The sequence below is a fragment of the Girardinichthys multiradiatus genome, chromosome 6 (genome assembly GCF_021462225.1).
Source record: "Girardinichthys multiradiatus isolate DD_20200921_A chromosome 6, DD_fGirMul_XY1, whole genome shotgun sequence".
Lineage (NCBI taxonomy): Eukaryota > Metazoa > Chordata > Actinopteri > Cyprinodontiformes > Goodeidae > Girardinichthys > Girardinichthys multiradiatus.
Window position 1 is genome coordinate 9,904,091 of NC_061799.1, and position 16,541 is coordinate 9,920,631.

Consider the following 16,541-nt stretch of genomic DNA (forward strand, 5'->3'; position numbering starts at 1 on the left):
ACGAAGGATCAAAATAATCTAACTGTGAAAAAGTATAAGTCAGGAGAAGTGTACAAAACGTTCCTGGAATACGGAGACAAAAACTGAATGGTTTTTTCTCCAAAATTTATTAAACCACAAGATAGAAATTGGCTATGGAGGCTATCAAGAGGCTCACAGTAACAGTGTTTGAGCTGCAGCAATTTGGTGTACGTACTAATTGTGTTCTACTTGTGACAACAATCCTCTCTATTCCCTACATGTTAAGACTAAGAAGTAGGGGTGCAAGAGAGATGCCTCTTCTTCCAAAGGAAACATCAAATCTGCCAAAACCTAATGGGAGAATGTCTAATGATGGGTTCAGACCGTACGTCATTTGAGTGTCAGGGTTGTCTGGTTTGCATGCAAAGTCTATGGTGGACGTGCGTCTCAGGGCGTTGAGAGGTGTGGAGCAGTGCCACGGCTCCTAAAATGAGCCGGTGTAAAAGTGGCATTGTTTTGTGTCCGTCCTTTCATTATTCAGCAAAGAAAGAGAAGGCACTGTCGTTTGCATCTGCTATTGTACACAAGAAAGCGGCAAAGGAAAAAACTAAGGGTAGCTCCTCCCAATGTGCGTCTGTCCACACTTTGCTCAGACGCGCCTCTAGAGCGTTTTTGATGTGTGTCAAGAGCATCTGATTTCAAAGTGCACAAGCGTCCAACTTGAGGCGCGGGACGCCTTGACGCTTAAATTGTTTCCGGTCTGAACACACCATAACAGTCTCAAGCCATGGTAGAAGCTTTGTGCCACAATCCCAAAATATAAGTTTTACAAAGAAACACCCCTGACCACTGGCAAAAAAACACCATCCCCACTGTGAAACATGGTGGTACCATGATCATGCTGTGGGGTAATGTCTCTGGAAGAGAGTCCATAAGAAATTGGTGTCACCAGAAAAGTTAGGGAATGATGTAGCCACGGTTCAAAGCCAAATCCAACAGAGATTCAGAATTGGTGAAGTTTTGCAAGTTAAAGAATCAAGATGTAATATGCTGATAGACTTCTACTACAGAAGACTGAATGCTGAAATCAAATAAAATGTGTTTTGACTAGGCATTAGTTTAATGGTGTGCTCATGTATGTAGTTTCTTTCACATTGTTCATGTTCTGTCCCCTGCCCTCACATATTTTCTTGTATTTCAGATGTATTACAGTATATATGTCACACTAAAGGTGAAAAAAAGGCCTGAAATGATTACTTATGATCTCAATTTTAAAACTCTGGAATTTGAGCAGGGTTGATGTGTACTCTTCAATTATCCACTGGATGAGTGAGGAGCAGAGAAGTGAGTCTGAATGAGATCCAGATTTGACGTTCACTTGCTTGGAGACTTTAATGACTGAGGAATCATCAAGCCCTCCCCCATCTTTTGAGAATTGTGGCCTCATGAATAAGAGAGAGGGTTGCATATCCAGGACATGCGCTTGTATTTGAAAAATGTTTTCTCTATATGCACAAGCTCTTTAATGTGCTCTGTTCTTTTTTTTTCCCTCTTTGATTTTCCTTTGGAAAATGCATGGATGTAAGAAGAAATTCCCAGTGGTTTGATGCGGCATAGTTGGAAATAGTCAATTTTGAGTGGAATAAGCTCATTTTAGTGTAACACAGTCTTGGACTAGAGCCTGAGAGTTGCTGTTGGGGATGTTCTACCTTGTCAACTTTATGTGCATGGATTAGCCAGCCTCTTAAGTGTGCTGCTAACTGATGTACCGGATGGTCTCGTGACCTAGATTTGAGCGCGGAAACGGCCTAAATAATAACTGTTTAAATTTTCCAACGTGCTGGTAACCTTCATTTAAAATTCTGCTGTCTCCTTGTGTGATTACCTGTTTTTTCTCATCCCACACAGTTTATAAGGGGGTTGGAATATATTTTTGACGTGCAAGATAGCGCCCAAGGCTTGCCTCCACATAATCAAAATGGTGCGTCGGCAGACAGCGCAATGACAAAATGAGAAATGTGTTTGTGTCAAGGAGATGTCAGGGTGGCTGCAGAGACGGACTATTCAGCTCCAAGGAGGGGAGGAAGAGGTGGGGAGGATGTCAATGGAAAGCCTTAGGCCATCCAGCCACACACTTGTGACAACCCTCTCTTCCCATCACACTCCTGCCACCACCCAGCATCATGGGGAGGGCTTCGGCGAATTGTGGGCGAGCGCTGGACCGAGATAATTCCCCTCAATAGGAACCAGTCAAGCTGGTTTGTCACCAGCAATAGCACCCATGGGAACCACGCGCATGGGTGCAGTAGAGAAATGAAGACTCCCCTAATCCCCCCCACCTGCCCTGCTTCCTCTTTTTGTTTTTGAATGCCTCACAGATTGGCATAATAGTTCATGGCAGTGTTGTCAGCGTTGCAGTCATTTTCCTATTTCTACCACCGGCTTTTTCCAACTTCATTCCAATTTCAGGTTCAATCTTCTCCTTGTCTTCTCTCATCGCATTTAATTTGCTATTCACTCAGCATTTCCTATTCCATAAATATTTATACAACAGCACACACACACAAAGACACACACACACAGACACTATGGTTGCTCCAACATGGCGTGATACTAAAAGCTGTCCAAATTAAAGTGAGCTCACACATTCTAATTTCCAGTATTCACCCTCAGTTTCATTTTCTGATCTTTGTCTCTTGTATTTTTTTCCTTTTCTCTAACTGTTTCAATGCAGGTCAGGACCGTACTGAGGCAGGGCTTATTAAGCGTTTCCGCGGAGATGGCATGCGCTACAAAGCTAAGCTGATTGGGATTGATGAGGTGACAGCCGCACGCGGGGACAAGCTGTGCCAGGACTCTATGATGAAGCTGAAGGTGAAGACTTCTTTATGGTTTTATATATCTCTCTCTCTCTCTCTCTCTCTCTTTCTCTGTGTGTGTGTCAGGATGTCATTGAGGTTCTTCTCATCATCTCAGTGTGATCTGGAAAAGGCTTGCTCGAGCATGACTGTATTGTCTTCTGAGTGAGTCATGGGAGCCGTCCTCTCCTATGTGACTCACTGAAACTGTATGACTGATCTGCTGGAACAAAGGAAAGTCTATCCATTTCATTTCTTGGCTCTGCTTCATATATAAAAAAAATTACTGAGCAGTTGATCTGGCACCAAATCATGACATCCTTTCACTTCAGTCCTCTTCTAGTAAGCTGTTTTACATTTAGTATAGCTCAAAACTCTTTGCATTAATTCACACAGATATTTCTTGTGACCTCAGAGGCAAACTGACTTCCCATACTGAGGTGCTTTGAGTTGTATTAGGCTTAAGTAGAAAATTTCCCCTACCTCCCCTCAACATACCCCCAATTACTCTGTCTCCTCTGTGTTTTCCCGTGTCACTCACTGACTGCTATTTTTACAACAAAGACCATGCTGTTACACTTGTGGCACATGTGCAAACTACGATAACATGACCCAGATAACGTTATAGCAGGCTAGTGTTCTTTGCAGAATGTTGCAAGTGAATCAGGTCAAATTCAGCCCCATAGTAGGAGGTGGAGAAGAATCTGGGTACAAGCAGTGGTCCATTTTCTTTAAACATATAAGAGGTGCACATTTAGCAGTGCAAATAATTCACCTTTTTCTAAGCCATACCCCGATTTAAAATTATTCCAAAGGGAAAAATCAAAGGAATAGATTTAAACCATGTGACACACTTGGAGCATCTTGGCATCACCAGTAGTTGACCTACTTAACATCAGATTTAAAACTACACACTTTACTACACACTTTACATATTTTATAGTGGCCAGCTCCCAAAATAATGTTCCAGATGGGTTTCTAGCATCCCGTATCTTGTCTGTTACATAAATCTTCACATAGAAATGACTAGAGTTGCACTGATCAGAGATTTTGTGGCTGGTTTCTGATTTTGTACATCTCTAATCTGCCAATGCCAATTTTAGCTATTTAAGTACTATAAATAAACTTTGTAAAGAAATAAAAAATGTAAATGTATTTACAAATGTTTATTGTAAACTAATAGAAGGTTGCACGTACAAATACAGCTTCTTTACAAGACAGATTAAAGCTCTCTATGAACTTGTTTATGCGCACCTCAGGAGGAAAAAGCTCAGATTTACTGTCATGTGTTAGATTGTTTAATAATTTTTTCATGTATTATAACAACATAAATGGCAGTTGGTCTAACACAGCTCTGCAAAACAAAGGCGAAATGAGTACTGAGTTGACAATTAAACTGTCTTCAGCATCTTATTTTGGAGTTTAGCATGGTTATCTTGATTATCACAGTGCAGTTGGCATCCCTAACAGCAGTATGTATTCCCTAAAAAAATAGTAAACCCTTATTTGAAGTCTAAGCCTACTAACATTTTCAAATACGGTAGAGATGATTGTAGCGGGGAATGAACATAAGATGTTCAATGACAGAATATGTTACTTCCTTGTCTATTGACATCTCCCTATTTAAGTCAAGTTACAGCCTGAATGAAGGTCCATTAATAATACTTACTTCTCCCCTCTGAAACAATTTTCACACAGAGGGGTTCTGTTATCAGCGCAACCTGTTAGAGTTTAGGTGTTCTGTGTATACTTATCAGAAAAAGTTCTGATTTTTAGCTTCAAACAGGCCGATCACCGATCAGGCCAGGTCAGGTGTAAAATTGTTCATTTCTAAAATTAAACTCGTGAATCTTTATATTTTCCAGATGGCAGCAGAATACTCTGAGTGCACAGGGTTAACTGATCAATATTTCTGGCTTGGTCTGACTTATTTTTTTCTAAATTACTGGGTATAAAACAAGAAAGGAAAAGCTTTAAACTGACATTTCAAGCTGTAGCAGGAACAAAAATCCAGCTACATGTCCTGTTTAAAAACAAGTAAAAACAGAAATAAACGTGGTGATTGATATTACCTGCCTTATTTAGCAAGAAAAGAATCCAGATATCTCTGATCATATCATCATTCATCTCGGAATAATCAATACAGAACAGACTGACAGTATCCGCATCAGCATTTAGGACCAGCGGGAATACAGCATTGAGTAAAATGTGGAAATCACACGCAAGGCTTTCCAGAAATTTCTCCTGTAGAGAAAAGTTAAAGCAATAGTTCCTTTTTTTTACAATAAGGCTTCTGTTATAGTTATAAGCTGTCAATATCTTAACCACAATTAATCATTTTCTCAGGATCTTCGCTTTGATTTAAAAAAAATTTGTTCCCAGATAGGAACAAAAGGCAAAAGTGTAAAATTGAATTTGCCTTGAGTAATATTTTGTTATGCCTTTTGTAACAGGTATTTACTGGCCGAATATGTCAAAAGAGTGAACAACAGTCTTCATTGTAAATTACTATAGATTTGACGTCAAAGGGGAACCCCGCAGGTAAACTGACTGCTGCAACAATGGCCAGCAACACAGACAACAGCAGAGAATCTGATATTTCTTTAGATATATTTCAGTCACAATCAGAGAGAGAGACAAAGCAGAGTCAGTAGAAGAAAGTCAGCTGTCATTAGATCATAACATAAAATTATATAAATTGGTGGTTCATATTAAACCAGTTTGACCTTTGTGTAATGTGGAAGGAAGCAGCATCCTTTTTTCTTGGAAAGTTATGGAAAAAGTATACAAGGCTCTTTGTAAGTGGCTGGTTCAATAAACTAACCCTAACCCTTGCAAATAAGATGCTTATGCATGGCTTCCCACTTGCTTTTCTGGAGCTTAAATGTGTGGGAAGCCCCAAAGGAGAAGCAGTATAGCCAGAAAGCAAATCTTCACCCATATCCCATCCGAGGGGATATGTCAAATTAAACAACTTTTTGTTGCCTTGATCTGACATTTCAGCAGTGCCCTCAATATAACTCCAGCAGTCACCAGCCAGAAGCCAGTTACAGTCAATGAAGCAGTCGATACAGACCTGCTATTATCTGGACAGGGGAAAGAGGAGGGAACAGGTCTGAGGTGCCTCTCGCTGCCATTGGGACTAATCCACATAATGGAAAAGCCAATGGCTGACTGACAACACCCTTCAGCTCTTGTACCCACCTACCTCTTTTTATCTTGCTAAATCTATTTCCTTCTCTTGCTGCTTCTTGATCCTTCCTTTTTTATGTTTTCCCTCTTGTATTATATTGCCCCGACTCACTGGTCTCCCAAATGAAAACACTGCATGCAGTGCAAGAGTATTCATACTTTTTTAATTTATTTTAAAAATGCCACATATTTTTGACATGGTTTTATTGATAAGCATCTAAAAACTGTGGTGCACTTTTATATTCAGCTACCCCGAGCCAATGCTTTGTAGAACCACATTTTGCTGCACTTATGGCTGCCTTTTGGACATCTAGAGACTAAAATGTTTATCAGATCCGGACTTTGGCTAGGCCATTCTAACATATACATTGGCTTTGATCTCAGCCTTCTATTACCTGTTTGTATAGAGTTATTGTTGCTGTCAGAAGGTAAATTTCTGCCCAGTCTCAAGGATTTTGCAGTTTTAACCGATTGTCTTCCAGTATCCCTCTGTTTTAGCTCCATTACAAGATAAATTGAATGCAATGTTATCCAAATCTGACCTGGAGATGATCATTCATGCTTTTATTTCCTTTCGTTAAGATTTTTGTAATTCTCTGTTTACTTGTTTTAGCAAATCTGCTGTCACTCGTCTCCAGTTGGTCCAGAACGCTGCAGCAAGGCTGCATTCTACTGTGGGGCGCATGCTACTGCACGGTTGTTATGCTTCATATGTTTGTGGCAAACTTTTCATGGCTTTCATTCAATTGTCTCAAGATAATTTGATTTTATTTAGGGTTGCCAGAGCAACAGATGGTAAAATACAAATACACACCACCCTTTTCTTTGTAAAGAAGGTTAAAAAACCATGCCATGCCATCATTTTCGGCATGCGCTATGTTGTGTTGGTCTATCACAGAAGAGTTAAAGGTTTTTTGGGTGCAACTCGACTGAAACCTCCAGTTTGACGGAATTTATTGTTCCACAGTGGACAAATATTCAAGAAACTTTAAAGGAACAAATAAAAGTAGAAGTGCTCTGTTGCAATGAGGAGGTCAAGCAGTTTTTATCAGAATCAAACCTGCTGCTTTGTCAGCCATAGCTTCTGCACATAAGGCAAAGTCTTTCTTCTCTTATCATCTCCCCGCTTTTTCTTTCTTCTCCCGACCATTTTTCACTCAGGCGTTGTTCAATGAAAGGCATGTCAAGCTCACAGGTTGCATCAAACGGAACATGGTGGAAATTTTAATTGTTTTCTTTATCGGAGCTGAGAGTGTAGGAGAGGAAAAAAAAGAAAAAAAAAGAGAAAGCTACTGCAGATCCATGAGAAAATTATACTTCAAAGGCTGCAATGGTTGTTCAGTCAGCACTATGTGTGAAGTTGCTGGGGCAAGCTGGTCGGGCAGCAGCGCAATCCATTCAGTCAGCAAATCTAACCTTATTGTCAGGAGATAGTGCTTGTGTTTTGTCACGTCAAAGTGCAGAAGACCTACTTCAAGAGACTCCAATAATAAAATTCCCTACACAAGTTGATGTGTGATTCCCTCTGAGAGAGAATCGTCATGAAAAGGCAGATAAAAGAACACTCTATCCTATCATGCCTTATGTAACTCCTGTCACCCTAATCCCAATCCTCACATGAATCCAGCCCTCTTGTGAACCCCCTCAATCACAAATTTCACCTGAACTTTAGGAGAACAAGACTGACTGCCTTTCCCTTCATCTCCTTGTGTCATGAATTTTCCTTATGCTTCTTACAGGGAATGGCATCGTCAGCACGTTCCAAGGGAGAGCACAAGCAAAGAGTCTTCTTGACGGTCTCGTTTGGAGGGATCAAGATTTACTGTGAAAGATCAGGGGTGAGTAACATGTCAACGCGGAGCTGTGAGGACGCAGCTGCCGCGAGCGTGAACCCACTGTATAGGACATCTAGTGGGCAAGAGCTCACACGTCTCACTTCCCAACAGCTGCCTGCTTGGGTCGCCATCTTAGAAGACTGACCAACTGATTGGCAGCTTAATTACAATTCTAGACTTTTCTAAATGTTTGACTCAAGTCAAGATGTTTCATTTGTAGCACTCCAGAGCTTTAAATACACACATCATCTACATGAATGTCATATTAATTCTTTAATGATACTTCTGAACTGTTGAAGTCCTGGATGCACACGTTGGAATTTATTGTAGATTTTCTCTAGTCTAATCTGCACAGGGTCAGAAGTACACCTATGGGCTCTCATATAACTGGAGAGGAAGTTGAAGTATTTGGAGCTTTGGGGTGACTCAATGGAAGTCGTCTTGCAGTCAGAAAGTTGTGGGTCTGATTTCAGCTTCCTGTTCTGGCAAGTTACCATTCTGTATGAATGTGCTTGCGTTTGCATTTGCATTTGTGGTGACTGAGTGAGCATGGCTCTAGAGTAAAGAGCCCTGAAAGAGACAGAATCTGTATGACTAGAAAAGTGTCATGCAAATTCTGTTCATTCTATTTATTTAGCTAAACCTCCTTCTTCTTTATTCCATCCCCCTAGGGCAATACCACTGGCTTTGAATTAGACCCTCAGCATGATGCTGCCATCACCATACTTAACAGTTGGCACAGAGTTATTAGGTTTGAAAGCCTTTTCTTGGCTGCATAGTTCAATCTTTGTATTGTCTCACTATAAAACTTTTCTCTGGAAGAGATTTAGCTCGTCTATGTAGGCAGCAGCAAATTTTAGCCATGTTTAAAGGTATTTCTTTTAGATCGGTTTTCCGGCATGTTCCTTTAGATTACAAGCTTTAGTCTTGGTTGCTTCTGGGTTTTCCCAACACATGCTCACCAGCCTTCTTTCATCTCAGCTTAACAATTTGGGTCAGACGAGTGAAACTGTGAGGCAGTTGGGTGTTCTAACAAGAGAATGATCCCAAATACACATTGAAACTGGTTTTAGAATGGATGAAAGAGGCAAATATTAAATGACCTTCTCCAGACCTAAACCTCTGTTGAAAATGTTAAAAAGCCAGGCCAATGCCAGGAAACCAACCAATTTAAATATTCCTGAAAAGATGATGGGTCAAACATTCAGCCACAATTATGTCAGGAAATTGCTCATATCTTGCTAAAAGTGTGTTATTTCTTTGCAACTTGCTAAAACAGTTATCCGAATATTAGTGAGAATATATATTTTAACCTGAGTTTATAGTTTAGACCCAGTGTGGAAGAGAAAACCCACAATAAATTCAACCTCAAACAACCTATTCTAATTTTTATATGTGACTGAAGTTGTATGTTGTATTACAAGTTCACCCTGATAAAATAATGATTTAAATATATCATTATAAGCCCAAAATAATGAAATTCCTATTCAAGGTGAGTGTATGTAAACCTCTGACTGTATAGGACCGCCTTTAACATCCCTTTGACTCTGTTTCCGCCTCCATCCTCCCCACCACTGCCCCGGCAGGCTCAGAGGCTCTCTGTTCCATTACCAGAGGATCCAGGGCTCGGATCTTCCCCTCCGTCCCGCTGTGCAGTGCCAGCTAGATAGGCCCACTTGTCTCATCAGCGCTAACCGCTAATTAGCTCTCAGTTCCACCCCTTAATGATCATTGCTGCTAATGCTAATTACACAATTGCTCCACCTCAGCTGTCTTTAGTGCTAAAATGATAATTGTGCAACAGTGATTGTCTTGTGACTGCCAGCTCCCACCCGACCACCCGAGCACCCATAAAACACCCTCACCTTGGATGATTTCTCTTTTCAGTCCGACTGCGCAATTCCCCTGAAATGAAAAAAGAACATTTAGCCTCCCGCCATGACCCAGAAGCTCTCCCTCTTTCGACAGGCTCATTTGTTGTTTTAGAAATCATGGCCTCCAATGCTCTTCATTTTATTTACTGATTACATGGTTGTAAATATCTCCTCACTTAGTACTCTTCTATGGGTTATATAGGTTGGAATGGGGATCACTCCAGCATAGGGTATGTCAATGGAAATGCTTTCTGTAAATCTGACATGATTCTGTGCTGTATGGAGCGCACTTGTCATATTAGTTTTGTATTTAACATTAATCTGGAGCATTACCAGCAATAGTCCTCATGAAAAAATGGGTAAATATTCAAATGAAAGCTCCTCCCTGGTGCTTAAGCTTATCCTGTCTAATACAGTAGCAGCAGATGGGTGTGCCTTAGCTGAATATGGTCTTTTGTGTGTAAAGGTGTTCTTTCTTTCATTATTTTGGATCTCCTTTGCTCATTCATTTAGTTATTCAGAGTAAGATATTTTGTGACAGCACAAACATTATGCAATCGGGTTATGCAAATCTGTTTAGTGCTGCAGAAGCCACAGTATCAGCCACCAACACCGTAGAAGAGATTTCAACACCCTTGAAATTTCTCCCCTTTTCAGCTTGGCTATAAATTGTTCAGCTGCATCTTGCACAACAATATACAAAGATATGTAAAGAGAGTTTAACCTACCTTATCTGCCAACAAAGAGAGCAGAACTGTGTCATGTTTAAAAAAAAAAAAGACAGAATAAAAACTCGAACAGGAAGATGCTTAACATATGGCATCTTCAAGGACAAGGTGCCACCAACTGTAGCTCTCCAACTCTGCACTTATGCCCCACCTTTCTGTCCTCCAGGTGCTTCTGCATCATCACTCAGTCCATGAGATAAGCTACATTGCAAAGGACACCAGGGACCACCGAGCCTTTGGGTATGTCTGCGGGAAGGAGGGCCACCACAAGTTTGTGGCCATCAAGACTGCGCAGTCTGTAAGTATTGTTTAACACTGGTGGCTGTTTAGGAGTAAAACATGAAACTTTTCGTAGTTCATTTTGTAAATTATAAAGCTGAGGTCAAAATATAAAATAAAATCTGAAGTTTGATTTTAACATGTACAGTGCCTTCCAAAAGCATAAATGTTTTCAACATTTGGCTAAGACCGTTAGTGTATTTTATTATGATTTTATGTGATAGACCCACACAAAGTGGTGCATAATTGTAAAGTGGAAGAAAAACCATATATACATTTTCAACAGTTTTTGCAATCAAAAATCTGAAATATGAGGCGTTCTCTTTACTCCGATGCAACCAAATGAAATCCAGTGCAATCAACTGCCTTCAGAAGGCACGGTTGAAGTGTGTCTTCCCAACTTTTGCTCCATTTTTTCATTTTATTTAAGACAATTTTGTTGCCACTGCCTTCTCCAACACTATTAGGCTAATGTAGTCCACCTGTGTGTAATTTAATCTCAGTATAAATCCAGATGTTTTGTAAAGGACTCCGAGGTTTGTTATAAAACTTTAGTGAACAAAAATGCATCACGAAGATGAAGAAACACAGCAGACAGGTCAGGGAGAAAGCAGGACATGTTTTATTTGTACTCTACAAATCTCGCCTATATTGAAGATCGGGCAGAAGAAAGCTATTGTTGATGTTCAATGAAAACAAATCGGAACCTTTTGGCTTGCACGTAAAGTGAAAAACTAACAGTGCAAAGTACCCTGAACACACAATCCCTATCAAGAAAGGTGATAGCAGCATCATGATGTGGGGGTGCTTTTCTCAAGTTAGAACAAGAGACTGCACAACTCTTGAGACTGAGGCAGACGTTCACCTTGCAGGAGGACAATAAACCTAGGTACAGTAACTTCATGTGGTTTGTTTTCTAAAAAAATACAAAGTACAATATTGAAGCACATTGGCTGTAGGTGCTTGGTCAGTTGCACTTAGAGTAGGGAAGTGAGACATTTTTACTTGAGACTTTCATTGTAATACTATGTGTGAATTGGGATACGTACAATTCTATTTTTCGAATAAATACATAGATGTGAGATAATGATAGGCATCAATAGGAAGAAGTTTCATACATAGTGCTAAAAAGCAAATATTCAGTTTAAAGGATAAGAATGTCAAAAAAAAAGAAGTCTGGTGACTATTAAGTATAGTGGTTTTGCTGGGAAATTTAGACAAATGAATTCATCAAGAAAAAAGGAAACTTTCAAAATTTTAATATAATCTCACCATATTTTTTTAGGACATGTTTACTGTATTCTTTCAAGATTAAGTTCTTGGTTTTGGTTTGGCATTTTGGGACATTTTCATAAACACATTTTGTCATATCTGTATTAAGGCTGAGCCTCTCATCCTTGACCTGCGTGACCTCTTCACGCTGATTTACGACATTAAACAGCGGGAGGAGATGGAGAAGAAGGCCCAGAAGGACAAACACTGTGAGCAGGCAGTCTACCAGGTAGGACTCTGAGCCGATGCTAGCTTTTTTAACACTGTGGTTCAGCTAGTAATTCTTTCACACAACAGATATATTATGATTTTCAATTTCCTCTGTATTGAATTTGTACACACTATCCATTTATGCCCTGAAAATCTACATATAATCAACTGATTTTAATAAGTTTTTTCACTTAAATCATACAACTGCTGATGCCTGTGATGTAACTAAATATTGATTTAATTGAAGGAACACACTGTTAATGTGTAAATATGTCTGGTTCTAGGTAAATACTAAGATTAATGTCTCCTCTTTTAGCCTCTCTTCATTTATTTTGCTAATGAAAAACAAAATGTGTGATCTGCCCTCTTCCACAAATGCAGACCATCCTTGAGGATGAAGTGGATGATCCGGTTTACCAGGTAAGTCATTGGGCACTACGAGCAACACTGCTTACTTGGATTGTTTCTCTAACTTCACTGGTTTCCAAATTTAAAATCTGGAATAAAAACACACTGAATTGAAATCTTTAATATGTTGCTTATTTCTCCAGCTTGTGATCTGCTTGAATTAATATTTCATAATATTGCACCATTCAGTAATACACTATAGACCATCCTAGTGAACAGTTTTGTTCAACCATTCAACTCCCATTTTGCCAGTGCAGTGTTGTAAAACCATATTTTCTGAGTGAATCTGTGTCAGTGTTCGGATTTCCTCCAAAGACATGCCTTCACTTCCCCCAACTGGATGTAATTCCGCCCCCACTTTTTGCCTTGTATTTATTTGGTTCAACACGACTTGTTTTTCTCTATGTTCGCTCACACTGAATACAGACAACACTAACTCTTACTCTGAATGCTAAGTTCAGTGGTATGTCCAATCGCCCCCAGAACACCTCTGGTTTTTACCCCTGATGTGTCTTTTACATGATGTCATTCCCTTTGTAGCATTCAGTTTTTGTTAACGCTTTTTGAAAAAACGCCTGATTATGGATAGAACCTTTGACATTTTGGGATATATGTATGTTTGTTATTACTTTCTAAAGAGGATTAATTCCGATTCAGTGATAGAACATTTACAACTGGACGGATGGTGCATTTAATTATTGCTTAGAAGTTGGAATTTTCAGATTCTATTTTGGAAAGATTTAATAATAAGACACTCTTATGGGGAACGCACTTCAGTAGACACAATGGATGTTGTCAATTAACACATGTCAACCTTCTGCCTTTAACACACATTAGTAGCCTAGTGCTGAAGTGTGCCAAGACAGGACATAATACCGGGCTAGAGCCTTGAAGCCTTTTTTGATGTTTCTGAATAAAGAATTTTTTTAAAGGAATACTGAGCCATCACAACCAGACGCATACGGTCTGGGTTGTTTGATTATTCTGTTTGGACTCGTGTCTAAAGCTGCTGATGCACAGGGTCCCTTGAGTCACACTTTTGACTAAGAAAGCAAGAACCTTCTCACCAACTCCTCTCTCAGAGGAACAAATAGCAAATCCTCCTGGTTTTCCAAGTCAGAGCTGAATTGTAATGAGGCTTGGTATGACATCAGTCTCATATCTGATGTCCAGTTTCCGAGGCAAATGAAGTGCTGACTTTACTATACAGGTCCTTCTCAAAATATTAGCATATTGTGATAAAGTTCATTATTTTCCATAATGTAATGATGAAAATTTAACATTCATATATTTTAGATTCATTGCACATTAACTGAAATATTTCAGGTCTTTTATTGTCTTAATACGGATGATTTTGTCATACAGCTCATGAAAACCCAAAATTCCTATCTCACAAAATTAGCATATCATTAAAAGGGTCTCTAAACGAGCTATGAACCTAATCATCTGAATCAACGAGTTAACTCTAAACACCTGCAAAAGATTCCTGAGGCCTTTAAAACTCCCAGCCTGGTTCATCACTCAAAACCGCAATCATGGGTAAGACTGCCGACCTGACTGCTGTCCAGAAGGCCATTATTGACACCCTCAAGCAAGACGGTAAGACACAGAAAGAAATTTCTGAACGAATAGGCTGTTCCCAGAGTGCCGTATCAAGGCACCTCAGTGGGAAGTCTGTGGGAAGGAAAAAGTGTGGCAGAAAACGCTGCACAACGAGAAGAGGTGACCAGACCCTGAGGAAAATTGTGGAGAAGGGCCGATTCCAGACCTTGAGGGACCTGCGGAAGCAGTGGACTGAGTCTGGAGTAGAAACATCCACAGCCACCGTGCACAGGCGTGTGCAGGAAATGGGCTACAGGTGCCGCATTCCCCAGGTCAAGCCACTTTTGAACCAGAAACAGCGGCAGAAGCGCCTGACCTGGGCTACAGAGAAGCAGCACTGGACTGTTGCTCAGTGGTCCAAAGTACTTTTTTCGGATGAAAGCAAATTCTGCATATCATTCGGATATCAAGGTGCCAGAGTCTGGAGGAAGACTGGAGAGAAGGAAATGCCAAAATGCCAGAAGTCCAGTGTCAAGTACCCACAGTCAGTGATGGTCTGAGGTGCCGTGTCAGCTGCTGGTGTTGGTCCACTGTGTTTTATCAAGGGCAGGGTCAATGCAGCTAGCTATCAGGAGATTTTGGAGCACTTCATGCTTCCATCTGCTGAAAAGCTTTATGGAGATGAAGATTTCATTTTTCAGCACGACCTGGCACCTGCTCACAGTGCCAAAACCACTGGTAAATGGTTTACTGACCATGGTATCACTGTGCTCAATTGGCCTGCCAACTCTCCTGACCTGAACCCCATAGAGAATCTGTGGGATATTGTGAAGAGAACGTTGAGAGACTCAAGACCCAACACTCTGGATGAGCTAAAGGCCGCTATCGAAGCATCCTGGGCCTCCTTAAGACCTCAGCAGTGCCACAGGCTGATTGCCTCCATGCCACGCCGCATTGAAGCAGTCATTTCTGCCAAAGGATTCCCGACCAAGTATTGAGTGCATAACTGTACATGATTATTTGATGGTTGACGTTTTTTGTATTAAAAACACTTTTCTTTTATTGGTCGGATGAAATATGCTAATTTTGTGAGATAGGAATTTTGGGTTTTCATGAGCTGTATGCCAAAATCATCCATATTAAGACAATAAAGGACCTGAAATATTTCAGTTAGTGTGCAATGAATCTAAAATATATGAATGTTAAATTTTCATCATTACATTATGGAAAATAATGAACTTTATCACAATATGCTAATATTTTGAGAAGGACCTGTAGCTTACCTTTACTGGTGCGTTCCATTCTTATTTTAAATATTGGAAAAATTGACTGAAATCCCCAGTAGCTACTTCCTAATGGGAAGTTGGCAGCACTGCTGCGCAACCTTTTAACATGTTTCATTGTTGCATAACTAGGCTGTATTGCTAATGGCAATTACCCTGGTGACAGAGCAGAAAAATTTCCTGACTGGTTTTCTGGCACGCAACTAACAATTTCCACCTTCTGAGGCAAATTGAATGCAACGTTACATTAGCAACCTACTAATGCAAATATATTAGTGTTCTCCGTGTTTAAACTTTACTTACAGCATGTCATCTACAGTACTCTAAAAGTCATAATTTCTACTTTATTCAAGAAAAAAATCGAATGTGATAATTACAAAAATCTATAATTTCTTTGCAAAGGTGTAACAGTAGCTTGATGCCTTTGCTAAAGCGCTACTAACATGTACTTTGCTAGCTGTGGTCTCATCCAGCAGTTACCTGTATCTCCCAAAATGTCAAACTAATTTATTCTTTTTCATTTCATTTTTACATCAACTTCAGTGGATTTACAGTAATGACATATTTTAAGACAAATATCTGAAGCAATGTCTGTACTAGAAGTGGAGTATCACATTGCTGATGCTGAAGGCTAACCTTCAGCTAAGACCTCCACATTGCCTTGAACCTTTGCCTGACATGTTATACTTGTGCTCTTTCCTCTTCCCACCTCACTCTTTTTTATTTTTTCATTTTCTCCTGCTTCTTTACCATGCCTAATTTGTTCACACTCTTCCGTCTCCTGATATCGATTCACTGCCCACTCAACGACATCCCGACATTCCGTTATGTCTCCCCACCTCTGTCTCTCTATTTTATATGCCATCTTCTCCTTCTCTCTCTCTCTGTCATTTTTCTCTCATTATTTTCTGCATCTCTATGCCTTGCCCACTGATTCTGTTCTGTAGTACATAGTGTTTGAGGCTGGACACGAACCCCTCCGTGGCCCCCAGTCAGAGGAGAGCATTTATCAGGTACAAAGTCAAGTTTTGCCCCACTTTTTTCTCTTCATACCTTGTAATAAAAAGATAGCAGTACTTATTGTATGGCTGTGACCTAA

At 40.0% G+C, this 16,541-nt stretch overlaps 1 protein-coding gene across 1 annotated transcript in view; it reads left to right on the top strand.

Annotated features, from left to right (window-relative positions):
• LOC124869793 overlaps positions 1-16,541 on the top strand; it is an 88,163-nt gene that overhangs the window by 46,566 nt on the left and 25,056 nt on the right. Inside the window, exons 3-8 of the mRNA XM_047367922.1 lie at positions 2,696-2,835; positions 7,751-7,849; positions 10,615-10,746; positions 12,109-12,228; positions 12,591-12,629; positions 16,390-16,455. Of these exons, the coding sequence (XP_047223878.1) occupies positions 2,696-2,835; positions 7,751-7,849; positions 10,615-10,746; positions 12,109-12,228; positions 12,591-12,629; positions 16,390-16,455 (596 nt within the window). The remainder of the gene's footprint in view (positions 1-2,695; positions 2,836-7,750; positions 7,850-10,614; positions 10,747-12,108; positions 12,229-12,590; positions 12,630-16,389; positions 16,456-16,541) is intronic.